Below are 14,366 nucleotides of genomic sequence, written 5' to 3'. Positions count from 1 at the left end.
AATAAAGCAGAAGTTGGGAATTCACTGAAGAAAAACCTGTTTGAGAAAGAGCGGTCCCAGTCTGTCAGGGTCCTCCAAGCATTTCTCCAACTCCCCAAGAAAGAAACTAAGAGAGAGCAGAGAGGGAAGTTAGCTACTGCGCAAAGTGAACAGAAGCTCTGTATTCTCCCTATATGAGCGTGTCACATACTCTTTGTGCCAGTCGTAGATCTGGTGGATGTTGCCAAAGACGATTTTGTCTTTTCCCTTCATATCATCAGGGACGCCCTCCTCCTTCATCCGGCTCATGTAGCCCTGATGATGAAGACACGCAAACACATTAACACAAGTTTACACCAGGGAGTCTGTGAAGTTCAGCTAATTAATTCTAATACTTTGAGTGATATTTTAAAATGTTAGTCTCAAGGAGACGAGGGATGCAAACTGTCTTATGTTTTAAATCACTTAAAAAAACAACAACACTTTTTTAATTTGGCTTTTCATTGATTTTATTTATAATTATGATGCTTTAGTTTGTTTTATTCTCCTTCTGTTTTAAAGGTGTCCTGCTTTTATTGTAAAAAACTTTCTAATGTCATTATTATTATTATCTTACCACAGAAAAAACTACTAGAAAACCAAGAAGCTTTCATATTTTCGGACAGCACAGTAACATACAACTAATTAAACAGATGATAAAGCATCAACTCACCTCCACCACCAGGCCAAGGTCTCTAACGTAATCTCTCTCTGTCTCTACCAACTCCAGCAGAATGTAACTGCAGCAAAGAAAAAACATGTTTGACTCAAACTTCAAGAAATGATGAGGAAAAATCACAAAGAATTCACCTCAATATGTATTTGTGATATAAAGGAAGCAGATGACATACTGTCTTTTCTTCAGGATGCTGGTCTTGCGTTCGTCCATCTCTTCGATGGGGGAGGAAGAGGAGAGGAGGGAGTTATCAGAGGGGTTGAAGGAGGGAGAGCTGCTGTCTCCCTGCTCTACTGAAAGTGAGCTGGGTCTGTCCTCCAAAGCCTGCATGAGGGAGAAACACAAGGTAAACCACAGAGCACAAATGTTTGTTTAACCTTCATCCTTCCAATGTATGTAACATACAAGGACTACCCAGATACACCAAGAACAAACTCAGAAACACATGATATTATTAGGAACAAACTGAAAAAGTCATGAAAAATTGAAGTAATAGAATAATGCACCAGTGACATAACAAAAAGTTTACCTTCCTACCTGTTGGTAGGATTAAGGTTAGGGGAGGAGCAGCATGAACACAAATTAAATGGCTTACTTTGGCAGTTAATCAAGCTAACTTGGTGACATACGAATATGTATATTGAGCATCTTTAGGCAGTCAGCTGATGCCATAATCCACATGCTGATTTCTCACCAGAGTAGCACATTGTCTGAAGTGTTTAAAGCTTTTAAAATTCAATTAAAACAATGAAACAAACAAAGAAAAAATAGCCATAGCAAATTATCTTTTTGTACAAAGGGATATGTTGAGTTTAGTGTGTTCATCTGTTTTCGTACCATCTTGCTTTTGACCAGCTCCTCAATGGCGCTCACCAACTCAGCGGCACTGGGCGTCTCTGAACTGGATGGACGGACCGACAGACGAGAGGAGGTCTGGGTAAAAATAGAGAGATGACAGGAATGAGAAAGAAAAAAAAGAGCATTAGAACTTGATAAAAACGTATTATCTAACACCTATTTCTGCAAAATCTGCTCTTTGGTTGCTGTCAGTACAACTCTTTCTAGTGTTGCATAGTCACCTGACTGTAGGTTATCATTCATACAACTCAAAGAACCAGTGTGTAGGATTTAGTGGCATCTAGAAGGGAGCTTGCAGATTGCGAACACCTCGCCTCAGCCTCCCTTTCCAAATTGTAGGAGAAAAACTACTTCTAGAACAAGTGTTTGGTTTGTCTCTTCTAGGCTACTGTAATACATGGCGCTGCAATATGGCAGCCTCCCTGGAAGAGGATCGTTGCCCTCTGTAGATATAAATGGCTCATTATCAGGTAACTAAAAACAGAATTCTTATTTTCAGGTGATTATACACTAATAGAAGCATACTGAGTATTATATTACATTTCTTCCATATTTTGCCAACAAATCCCTGCAAATCTTACACACTGGACCTTTAATCAGTCATTTAAAGAGATCTAATAATTGCTATTTAAAACAGCAATTTCTTAATTTATTAAAACAGACAATAAATATTTTTATTATCTTTTTTATGTGAAGCTTATTTAACCCATGAACTTACATGTGCTGAGAAATAGCCTAATATTATTTTTTAGGTTAAAGGTCATGCTTATGTTTTATTTAAGATGAATAAAGATTAGATTTTGTTTACTTTTTTTTTTTTTTATTAGTTTTATGATATGTGAATGTTTAGTTATTAGTTATTGAGTGAGTAATGACTTAGTGAAAATGTCTGTTAAATGTTCAATGCTGTAATCTGAAGAGCGATCCACAGAGATGTTCCCACCAGTGAAACCCCTAATGCCAGAGGTTTATATCTGAAGATTCCAAGAAAGTGAAAAGGAAAAGTATATGAAATCTAAAATGTAAAAAGGTGAAAAATAAACATGAGGCTGAAAGTGGAAGTGACCAAAATGAAGATAATGAGGGAAAAAAAAAAAAAGAAAATGTCAGAAAATGATGATGGGGAGAAGGTTGGGGGGGTAAAAAAAGTGATGTTTGAATGGATGTTTTCCGTTGCGTTCTTGGGGTGATGATGGACAGCCCTTGAAATAAAGAAAGATGCTAACAGAGCGAGGATGGAAGAAGGTATATGTGTGTATGGATATATAGTTGAGGAGACTCTCACCCTTGCTGTGCTGTGCTTCAAGACTTTCCCCAATTAGGTTTTCTTTCTGGGTGAGGCTGTGTGCCCTTCTGGCCTCGCCAGCGTTTAGAGATGCCAATTACTCGCATGGGTAATGAGGTTAACGCACAGAGGGTAAAAGGGAGATGAGGACGAGCGGGCAGGGCGGGTGAGGAAGGAGGGGTTTGGAGGATGATGGGAACAGGGGGGCTTTTGAATTTTCACCTCAGTGTGGGCGTGGTCATATTTAGATTATAATCCAGGAAAGCTGTCATGGAATCTTATGACTTTCCTCTTTGCTTTCATAACAACATCTACTTGTTTGTTAGCCACCAACCTTTTCCAACCTATGAATGATAAACATGCAGAAAAAAGCTGCAGTCCTGTGTTATTCCAACAGGCTCAAGGCATCACAAAATTCAAATTTTCCTTAAAATGTATACAAGTAGACGCGAATTAAGCATTTTTCGCCATCTGATCTGCACTAACACAGACGGAAAACCTCTGCATTGCCCTCCGTTTAGAGCAAAGAGCTACATGCATCCTCTGTTTATCTACATGTTCGCGTAGTGCCCTTGCTCATCTGCCTGATAACTGCATTACAGTGGTGTGTTGTAGAAACAGGGCAGAAATACAGAAAGTCAAAATGAGTGAAACTAAAAAAGAAGGAAAAAAACTACACTAAAGAAATTCAGGAATGTTTAAGAGTTCAGAAAAATACAAAAGTTAGGAACTTTTGGGACAGAGAAATGTATGTTTTAAAAAGAAGATAGGTCTAAAAAAGCTGCTAGCTTCATTTCCTTTCAGTCTATAAACTGTTGTAGAAACCAGAGAAAAAGGCTTTAGCGAGTAGCATTTAAAGCTGAAGAGTGAGGGGGAAAAAAAAGAGAGATTTGAAGAATCGACTGAGGTAAAGAGACAGAGGGGGGAAGAGCGGGGCATTTCAGATGGAGAGGTATGGAAACTGAGACAAAGCAAAGACAGGACATAAATCAAGGTAATGCTACAGCATGGCAAACAGCAAACGATACAACCAGGAAACAAAACAAAAGAGAAACAGAAATTAGTGTCAGAGGAGTCTCCGCTTAAAGTCGAGGAGGAGACTTGGAGTGCCTGAAACTTTTCATTGCTTTCTGCCTTAGAAGAGAGGGGAGAATATGATGCAACATGCCAAGATAAAAATGTTATGCATAACAGAAAGTAAGGAGTCACTTAAAACTGTGCCAGGAAATGTCCTTTTTGGGGGGAAAGTGGGAGACTGAAAATGAGCGAAAATGTAACCTTCAAGAACTAAAAATCATAACAGCAATGAGAAGAAAGAGAGCCTGTATAAGAAGTGTTTAATTTATTTTTAAGATCGTTATAGATATCTAATTATAGATATCCAATATCTATTTAGGAGGACTTAAACTGGCTGAAGTTGTTACTCTGTTCTTATGTATAAAAAAAAATGTACATGATGTATTTTCTAATGGAAATGGATGCTTACATTATACCTACTTCAATCTTAAATCTGTCAGATATGATTTAGTTTCAGTCACTGATATAATAAAAAAAAATCATAATCTGTTGCAGCCATCCCCCTTGTTGAGTTACGGTACACATTCTTGTGCAAAGCGTGTACTAGTCTGCTGATTTTATTGTCTAATTTCATTAATACATTAATATACTTCCACAGCAAAACCAGAAAGAGAAAATGCACTAACAAAGAGCCTCTTAAAGGGTAACTGGCATTTTTCAACCTAGACCTTATTTTCCCATGTTTTTAAATTGACTAATGGTGACAGTTTTTGAAACTGGTCCAATGTTGAGGGAAGGCACTGCAGTTGGCAGAGGCAAAACTGAGCTGCAGTGTAGTCCATACAGGCAACTGCACGGGAATTTTAACTGTCTACGGTCTACAGCTGCTATGATCAGTGAGTTTGTGTTGTGTGACTACTGTTTTTTTTTAAACTGTTAAAAAGCAGAGCGTCTGTTTCTGGTTAAACAAAATACAGTTAGACACCCAGAAAAGTATTCTGGGCCTGTCAGTGGCAACAACTAGTACTGTTAGTGGATGTACTTTGATGAGGCACAGTTGCCTGGAGTGCTCTCACTCAATACTGGACCAATTTTCAAAAATTGTCTGTAGTTACTTAGACACAGAAAAACATGGGAAGATAGGATCCAGGCTGAAAATAGTCAAGCAAAGTTGGCTTTAGTGTGCACTGCAAATCCCAACATGTTATATATTCAAGACCGGGGATAACACGTAATACTTCTCTCTCACAAAGGAGAAAAAAATAGGACTTTTTTTTTTCCCAGAGATTGTCTGAAATAGGACTGGGCAACAGTGACCACATTTAATATTACATAACTTTAAGCAAAAATAGTCCAATATATTGACGATTTTAAAACATACTAAAAAGAGCATTCTGGGAAACAGACCAAATTTATATGAAAATATGGTATGATGGTCAGACAGGTAGAGTCAGTGAATGTTCATCACTCAGATTAAAAAATGACATCACAAAAACAAAAGTCTCTGAGAGCATCTAGTGTCCTCTAAAATAACCTAAAACCTAAAATGTAAAAGAAAATATTGTGAACCAACTTTGCGGCACCAGAAATGTTAGAAGTCAAAGCTGAATGCTGTTTGCATCCCGGTCCCTAATCATAATTTCTTCTGCTCCCAATATCCCCTGTGACTCATCTGTTTTCTTTTTTTATCATCTTTGCCTGTCTGCCTCTCTCCCTCCCTTCTCTCCCTCCCTTCTCTCCGACCCCTCTGTCCTGTCCCTGCTGTGACGTCCTCCCTCTGCTCACCTTGTCATCCTGTGAGTCCGGCTGCAGCAGACTGTGCTGCTGGATGGCCATAGGTGGAGGCAGAGGTACAGAGTCGGCGCCCTCCTCTCCCTCTTCCTCTCCGCAGCTCTGCATGCCTGAAGAACTGGACTTGGACAACGTGCCGCTGGACAGTCCCTCGTTACGAACCCTCTGCAACACACATGGACGGTAAAGTAGAAGTTACACAACATTGCTTTACAGAACTGCTAAACGGAGAGACTGTGCATCCACCCACCTCCTCCACGGTCTCATCCTGAGGTGTAGCGGCACTGTCGTCCGAGTCTTTCTGGGAGCCCATTGTCATCTCCCCGCTCTTCCTCACCTCGCGGCTCTTCTTGTGTTTGTGGGCCAGCTTCTTCACATGGCCGTCTGCCTTACCGCTGCTTAACCGACGCACTGGGCTGGTGAGCCACTTCCGTAGGGTGTTACCTAGGAAACAAACCAAACACACAACACTCAGTTTGTCGCTGTGTGGAGGATTATTTAAAGCCAAACAGCAGAATACCAGACAGTGGGATATTCACCATTGTAAACCCTTTACTTAAATGATTTCATCTACACAGTATGTAACAGTTGACATCAATCTTCTACCGTTCCACCAATAGATGGTGCCTTAATGTGGTATTTTCACTTAGTAAAGATTCTGATTCTAGTGGCGTATTAGCAATATTAAAGTAAAACCTCTTCTTCAGTAGGGTCTTCTAGTGTTGTTTCTAATTATTAGGGGTGTCACAGTTCTCCAAATCCATGATTCGACACGACTTTCAATTTTAAAGTCACAAATGATTTGAACTTTTTTGAACCGACGATTATGCCCTTGTTAGACTACTGAATTTTGATATGTAAAGATCAAGTGATTGGTTTTATGCCCTGACAATATCAGTTACATTTTCAAATTCTTCTTTAAAGATATATATGGTATCAAGTGTAATGTACAATAAAGGCTGGTGAGCTATGCTGTCATCTTGCAGGATGCTGCAAATAGGTGGGAGTGGACAGAAAAAAAGCACTGGGAGAACTGCCTTGATCCTGCCTTTCGATTCAGTTATTGAAATTGAAAGATCATTTCAATTGATTTTCAATTTAATACTGAATTTGTGTCACCCCTACTAACTATTATCTATATATTATCTGAAGTATTAATGAGACTCATCACAGCCCAACAGTATTTTCTCTGTTTCTGCTAAATCACAGCAAAAAATGCTGCTGCTTATGTCATGGAAAGAAACAATGGCTCTACATCCACTATGTGGCTATGTGATTTAACCAGTACATTGCATTTAAAAAGGAAAAGAAATGTCTTAAAGGTCAGGAAAAGGCCAGACATAGCCTCTAATTACACTCAGTTTCATTCATTTTTATTTAATAAGTAAATGAGTGACTTTGATAATGATGCTCTAGTGTGAGTAACCTGTGTGGAACATTCTGATGCTCTTTTTGAATTGACGTGGTTGTGAGGACAACAGATAGCCTGTGTGATCATACCTGGTCTTTTAGGCCCCGGTGAGGTGTGGGAGCTGAGGCCGTGACCCGGCTGCAGTGTAGCGGACGAGCCTGGCATGATGGAGTCATTGCTGCACACTGACAGAGTGTCTGTGGAAGAGTGATGTTGAAAATTTGTGTTATGATGCAGATGTAGACAAATAATCAGTAATCTCAATAACTTTATGTTTCAGGCCCGGTGTGTTAAATTCCTTGAATACAGAACACAAATCCTGTCTTCCCTGATAGACACGGTGTCAACACCCTCTCCATCACCTTAAAGCTGTGGTAAATTACATATTTATATACATAGACTTTAAGGATTATTTGACTTCCTCATCACATTAAATCAGATGTTTCTGTGCTCTGAACAACCAAAATTATGTTTCATGATAATGTTCTACAGAAGGCTGACAAATCAAAGGAATGTCTCAAAATGTGCCACCTCTCTGTATGCAGACTTGGTGTCCTATACAACCTTGTTGAACCAATATTCAACTTTTATTTCTTTATGGAAAAAGCAAACTATTCAGCCAGGTTGCGATTTATATTCAAACTAATGCAACTGCAATTTCAAGCAGGTTATCTAAAACCCAAACACTTTTCACACCTTGAAATCACTACATTAAAATTCAAGTGTTTTCAAGGATTTCCAGCACTTGTAAGAACCCTGCAGACACACTCTGGACCATTGACACCACATGCTGTACCTTTGTGGTTGAAGATGCCCTCCATCTCCATGGAGGACCTGGAGTGGGCGATGCAGAGCATGGAGCAGGGCACCAGACCCTCTAGGGCAGGGGAGCGGTCTGTGGTCCTCACCAGGCACCAGTCTGGCCTGTCGTGGCAGCGCTCCAGGACCTCCACCGTCTGACCGCGCCGCACCGTCAGCTCGTTGCTGTTGCTGGCCATGAAGTCGTGGATCACCACGGTCAGCTCACAGCCACCGGAGAGCTGAGGGAGAAAAGGTAATAACTATGATGAGCTGAGCTGACAGGATTCTTCTAATGTGCAGTTAGGACGTTATTTCTGCTCATCTGTGTGTGTGTATGTGAGTGTGTGTGTGAATGTGTGTGTGTTGGCTCACCTTGTCGCTGTCCAGTGTGTTCTGTGAAGTGCGGGATGCCAGAGAGATGGTGTCTGGTTGGCTGCTGCCTTCACCTTGACTGTCCAGGTCCTCTCCGTCCCTAACAGACACACACGATCAATAAAAGGTGTAAATGTTTCTGAGAGTGAATGATTTGATCAAAAGTAATCTCCATCTTATTAGCATTACTCGCTGCTCCCTGAGAACATCATCATTTGCTGGTGTCACATGTTTACCTTCGCCCTTTGTGGTGCTTGGTTGTAGTTGGCTTGGGGATATGAATGGGCTCTTTGAGTGCTCCTCTCAGGTGGATGGTGCGCTCCTGAATCACCTCCCTGATGTGCTTGATCCAGTCCTGCTTGTTCTCGATGCTTGACGCCTGTTGTCAATGATGGAACAAGTTCAAGGAGTCAAAAGTTGTCAGGAAATGAAATTCCTTTGGAATTCTTGTTTCACTCTGTGTGTCTCACACAAGTCTGAATTTACCTCTTGCCACCTCTTATTAACTGAACGCATGTAACACATTCATTTTTGTTATCATATATGAGCCCTCTCCACCTGGGGACCCCAAAAGCAATGATTCCCAAGCCATTTTGTACCCCTATGGCCCTGTCGGATTAATTCAAGTACTGTTTCTTTGACATCACCCAACACATCCCTAATGCGTTAATTTGAACTGATTCTGAACTGGAAGTTAACTGGATAATAGGGAAGGGTTGATGCACAACATTATCATCCATCATGACGGCTGACAGTCATCGATGACTGAGCCCTCTACCATCATAACAACATGATTTAAAAACCTTCTGTATTTAAGGTAGTGTGTCCCTTCACAGTTGCCATAGACTTCAGTTTTTGACATGAGGAAGAGGGAATAAAAAGAAGCTGTTGCTGCTGTTCATTGCACTATGTCTCCATGTCATGGGTCATGGGTTTTATCTATGCAAACATGCATTCTAGTCTTATCTTTATTGTTATTTTACATTAATTATGGCTTTGGTTTTTATGTTTATTCTGCCTTTTATATTTGAAGCATGCACCAAGGTGCATGTAAAGCACTTTGAACTGCATTTCTTGTAAGATAGTTGCTGTACAAACAAAGCTTATTATTATTATCATGTATGCATTACCTTTAGCTAATTATTTCAACTGTCTATACTTTTAGCTAGCTAGTTCAACCATTTATCCATGTGTTTTATTTAACCTTATTGTTTAGACCTCTGTGCTGGATTGCTATCTCGTTCACGACTCTGAATGGCAAAGTGTTCAGCAAACTCAATGTGTAGATATTTCTATATTTTTGTAAGTTAATTGTGAGATGACATAATCTTTCCATATACCCCTTGGCAACTGCTGAATTACCTCCTGGGGTACTAAAACAGCTAGTTGGGAATCACTACCATAGAATATTTTATGCTACAATCTTTCAGCCCCCCGGCCATGGCACTGGGTTAAAGTGGGTTTCTGCAATGGATCACTTGTACTGCTTTTCCCTGTGTGTGTTTTAAACTATTGTTTGAGGAAGAATAAGAATAGGAGGTGCTAAGAGTTTGTGTTTCAGACTTGTGAGAAGTGGCTGAGGGCTGTGTTGTGGGATAGTTTGTACTCACCATCGCTCCATGTTTGGATCCCTGACTTAGCTTTGAATTTGAAATATAAAATAGAGAATTTCACTGGTTTGGTTTGAGAAAGTGTACATGACATTTTTTTATGCTGACAAAATGGTTTGACATGATGGAAACGCACAACACTGATAATTTGCCTTGACAGCAGACTGTAGGCCAATTAAATATGTAGCAGATTGTAATGGATGGGGTGTGTGTGTGTGTGTGTGCGTGTGTGTGAGAGAGAGAGAGAGTGTGTGTGTGTTAACATGTGTAGTTAGTAATGAGACACACTTCATTTACAAAGCACATACCACATGACTGCTTCTCAGTGGTTAGTTTGATAGTCAACATGTATGTTTACTGACTCATAACGCTCAGAATTTAGCATGTTAGGATATTGGCTTCATGCTGTTCCAACGGCTGACATGACTTTAATCCATCTGTGACAGTTTTCAACAGGAAAACACACAGAAAACATTTGAAAAATACACCCAGTGAAGTGAATAAATTGAATAGTCATATCTTACTTTTGTATTTGACATTCAAATCATTAAAAAACTTATTTCTCTGGTAGAGAAAGATGGCTACTCGTCACTTTGACAAAGTGGCAGAGAGCCAGGATGGGAGATTGTGGGCGTTAAGGGGTTGAGTCAGTGTCAGCGGCGTTGGTGGAAGCATGTCAGCCCACAGAGAGAATCAGAGATACAAACATCCACAGAAAACACAGCCCAAGATATACAGATGTGCCTGTGTTTGTTAACGGATGGAACAAAGCAGAAACTAACAAGAGGACAGAGAGAGACAGACAGACAGAAGACAGCGAGAGAGAAGAAAGAAAGAAATCAAGGGGACAGCAGAGGAGTTTGTGACTACAGAAAGCCTCTTGGGCCACCTTGAAGCTGCTCATGCAATCAAACAAGACGTCAGAGAGATAAAAGTATCAGAAGAAAGAGACTAAAGAGAAAACTTGGTTGGACCGAAAGATTTGGCACATTTGGCCTTTTTTCCCCCCAATCAGATATTGTGACTGACATTCAACACACTAATAAACAAGTCTGTTTGATTACATATGTATTATTAAACCTGCAATTTTTTTTTTAATTTTGCCTTTGGAAAAACCTTATCGGTCGAACCCTTAAGGAGATTTTAGAAAAAATAGACAAGAGGATGTTTTTTTTTTTTTTACCTTGAGCACAATCTTGTTGTCAGAAGTCGGGGTGCGTCCTACCCATAGAGCAAACTTACAAGGGTCTCCTTCAACATGCTCCGTCACCCCCAACTCTGATGTCTGAGAAGAGAGAAGAAAAATGATCTGAAATATCACAGGTGAGTCAGGTAGTCTTCTAAAAGCAGAGTTTCTGCAGGTCAATTAAATTTAGTTGTTACAGTGTAATCAATATATTTTTTTTCCCAAATACACATTTAAAAGCAAATTAAATTAAAATCCAACTTTGTAAAAGTAACATGAGCTTCATAATTACATTTTTCAGACCTGTAAAGAAATCGCATTTAAGACATTTTAAGTCCACAAAAAAGATCAGATTGGATTTTAGGACCTGAAGAAACCCTGCAAAAGCTTCACTTTGTCACTGAAGTACAATGGCTATTCAAAATCAGCTCACTTTAAATAAAGTGAGATTTCTTGAGACAGTCAAGACTTGAGACAGTCTCAAGTGACCATCACTCGAGTAGTGGCAATTAGATTTTAGATTATTATAATATTAAAGTACTTCAGTTGAAGAGAAGAGGCTCTGATTAAAACCATCAAAAATGTTCATTAAATCATCTACCAATCACATTTTTTAAGAACCTCTATAAGACTCAAAACCCTGACCGACTTTAAATGCACTGTTCTTAATTCAGTTAAGGTAGTTATTGTAAGCAAAGAGAAACATCTCATCCAAATATCCATTGTTACTAGAGGTGTCATGATTTCAAGTCTAAATCAAAAATCAATTAAAATGAACAAAATCTAAAATGGGTTGAAATTAAAAGAAGAATCTGCAATTCTCCCAGTTATTTTTTTCTTTCTCTCCACCCCTGCCTACTTGTGTGCATCCAACACATTTCTGAATAAAAAATAAAACAAAACAACACTTAAAAGATGACACAGTGTAGCTGACCGGTAATCTGCAGCTGTATTTTTTAATCTTTTAAATTAAGAATTAGAAAATGTAAATGACAATTGCTACTGTTCGGGCATAAAACCAATCAGACAGTCTAATCAAAAGTTTAAAGATCAAATTGTAGATTTTGAGAATTGTCACACCCCGGCCCGTTACCTCCATTTCACCATCATCTACTTACGAAGAGTTTGCTCTTGTAGATGTATTTGCTCCGGCCGTTTGAGTCCTTCACCTCCTTGCTGAAGACAAGGGACATCTCAAAGAGGAAGAGGTGGCGCTCTCTGCCCTTACGGATCAGAGTCTTTGGATCCCAGACCTGGAACGATTCCTGAAGGATGAGCTCACCCTGGGACTCGATGTTTTCATCGAAACCTGGGAGAAGGGGGGGGGGGGGCTATTAGCAGGGAAACTCTTTAAATAGATAGGTAGATAATGATCAGTGTGTGTTAATCACCTTCCAGCATAGAGAGGTGCATGGCATCGTTGGCTTTCTTCGGAACACTGAGCATCACCTCCAGGCCGTCCTTGATCTCTCCTTTGCCTTCCTCGCAGCAAGTCAGCAGCTCCTAAACACACACACAGAGTAACCATGACAACAAGAAACTATGCCGCTGGCCATCACAGCAGTGAGATTTGGTACGGTGCGTCACCTTCAGCAGGAGCTGATACTTGGTGATTCTCTGCACGGGTTTGATCAGATAAGAGGAGATGGAGTTGGCCAGTCGGTGCCTCTGTTGAATTTCCTGCATAGAGAAGAGAACAGTCACGTGACCGGACGTCACTGATAAAGACCGTATAATGTCATTTTAACAGCCACAAGCCATACTCACATCAAAGTAGTTCCCAGCATGCTCTAGGATGAGCTGGGTGGAGTCTGGTTTGTTCTTACAGTAGTTCACATACATCTGGAACTTATCAGCCTAGATGCAGAGAGAAAGAATGTGATTATAACCTGAAAGATGATCAAAGTTGACAGTGACTGAAATTAAGAATGCTTTATGAATCTACAAGCAATCAGTTATACATTAACCTACTAGAAAGAGTTTTAAACTGGTTATGGAACTTTTTTAATACCGATGCTTCTATATAACCTACAGAAGCAAATGAGACCATCAGAAAGAAACTCGTCTGTTTCTATCTAGTTATTCTTGATTTCTGCAACTGGGTCAGATTCTCCTTGAAATCAAAATGACTCATGTTTATAATTCCCCAGGTAAAGTTACAATGAGTAGTTCTTTAACCAGTTAAAGTGAAGCAGTAAATTTTTTACATAGATAATTTTATTTTTGACGTCATGTTTTGTGGAAACCGATAAAAATATGAAAATTCCTTGTCGTATCTTTATAATATACATGTGAGCTTAATATCTGAAATATTTTTGCTTAATTACATAAAGTATTTAAACATCTTAATGCCCATTGATGCAGTACAAGATACTTAATATATTTATTGAATGGCAGGTTTGAGGACACACAACAAACCATACATACCCATGTGACAAAGCAATGCCCAACATCCTCCGGCAGCTGTTCGTATTTCTCCAACTCTTTGAGAAAGATGCTGACAAAACAAGAAATGAGAGATCAAAATGTAAGAAATAGCAAAAGAATGACAGCTTCATGAAATGAAATATTCCAAACTTAAAAATAAAACATCAAGTCTATATATCGCTGTCACTATAGAGGACGGTAACATTTTATATTAAGGTGTTTGAAATAAGTGTTAATTAAAGGTAGTAAGGCCCTTAGAAGTCCTGTTAACATGCTTACAAACATAAGCATATACAATTGTTAATAATAATAATAATGTGTCATAAACCTGTTTATTGTTACCTTATAAAGTATATATAAGACACAGTTTACAGACAGCTTTAAAATGCTTACAAAAACCTTGAGTTTCTTTTGTTGCTTCATCAAAATGTCTACATACTTTGTTCTGCATTTATTAATTTATTCCTGGATTAAGTGCGAACAAGGCTTATTAGAGTTAATAAAGCCTTTATTAGGCATTATGTGTATTATAATATCCTTTATTATGCAAATTATAAAGGCTTTATTAACCTTAATAAGCACTGTTCACACAAAAAGCATATTTATTGCTAAAAAATGCATAATAAGGTATATCGAAATCTTAATAGAGCAACAACAAAAGTTTAGTAAAGGTTTAACAATGACATCATAGGCAACTCAACGGTCTATAAAGTGTTAAATTTCTCATAAATGCTTACACTGTCTTATAAGCTGACAATAAACATGTTTATGATGTATTATTAACACTTATGTAGTCTTATTGACATGTATTGGTGTTAATGAGCATCTTCTAAGGACTTATGAGGGCCTTATTACCTATTATCTAACACCTATTACAAGCAGCTCAATATACAGTGTTATCTAGAGGAACTGTG

General features: G+C 39.0%; 1 protein-coding gene across 1 annotated transcript in view; it reads right to left on the bottom strand.

Moving 5' to 3' along the window:
• The window catches only part of LOC146312761 (triple functional domain protein-like), a 105,136-nt gene that overhangs the window by 12,720 nt on the left and 78,050 nt on the right, over positions 1-14,366 (bottom strand). The window contains exons 29-46 of the mRNA XM_084739703.1: positions 13,453-13,522; positions 12,793-12,882; positions 12,613-12,705; positions 12,417-12,528; positions 12,144-12,334; positions 11,023-11,124; positions 9,840-9,869; positions 8,466-8,608; positions 8,230-8,329; positions 7,853-8,096; positions 7,146-7,253; positions 5,896-6,089; positions 5,640-5,810; positions 1,532-1,627; positions 870-1,018; positions 692-758; positions 191-294; positions 37-106 (exon numbers count right to left, since the gene is read on the bottom strand). Of these exons, the coding sequence (XP_084595829.1) occupies positions 37-106; positions 191-294; positions 692-758; positions 870-1,018; positions 1,532-1,627; positions 5,640-5,810; positions 5,896-6,089; positions 7,146-7,253; positions 7,853-8,096; positions 8,230-8,329; positions 8,466-8,608; positions 9,840-9,869; positions 11,023-11,124; positions 12,144-12,334; positions 12,417-12,528; positions 12,613-12,705; positions 12,793-12,882; positions 13,453-13,522 (2,134 nt within the window). The remainder of the gene's footprint in view (positions 1-36; positions 107-190; positions 295-691; positions 759-869; positions 1,019-1,531; positions 1,628-5,639; positions 5,811-5,895; positions 6,090-7,145; positions 7,254-7,852; positions 8,097-8,229; positions 8,330-8,465; positions 8,609-9,839; positions 9,870-11,022; positions 11,125-12,143; positions 12,335-12,416; positions 12,529-12,612; positions 12,706-12,792; positions 12,883-13,452; positions 13,523-14,366) is intronic.

Source organism: Lutjanus erythropterus, chromosome 16 (assembly GCF_056507025.1).
Source record: "Lutjanus erythropterus isolate fLutEry1 chromosome 16, fLutEry1.hap2, whole genome shotgun sequence".
NCBI classification, from domain to species: Eukaryota; Metazoa; Chordata; class Actinopteri; order Lutjaniformes; family Lutjanidae; genus Lutjanus; species Lutjanus erythropterus.
This window is presented reverse-complemented; position numbering and strand designations above follow the sequence as displayed.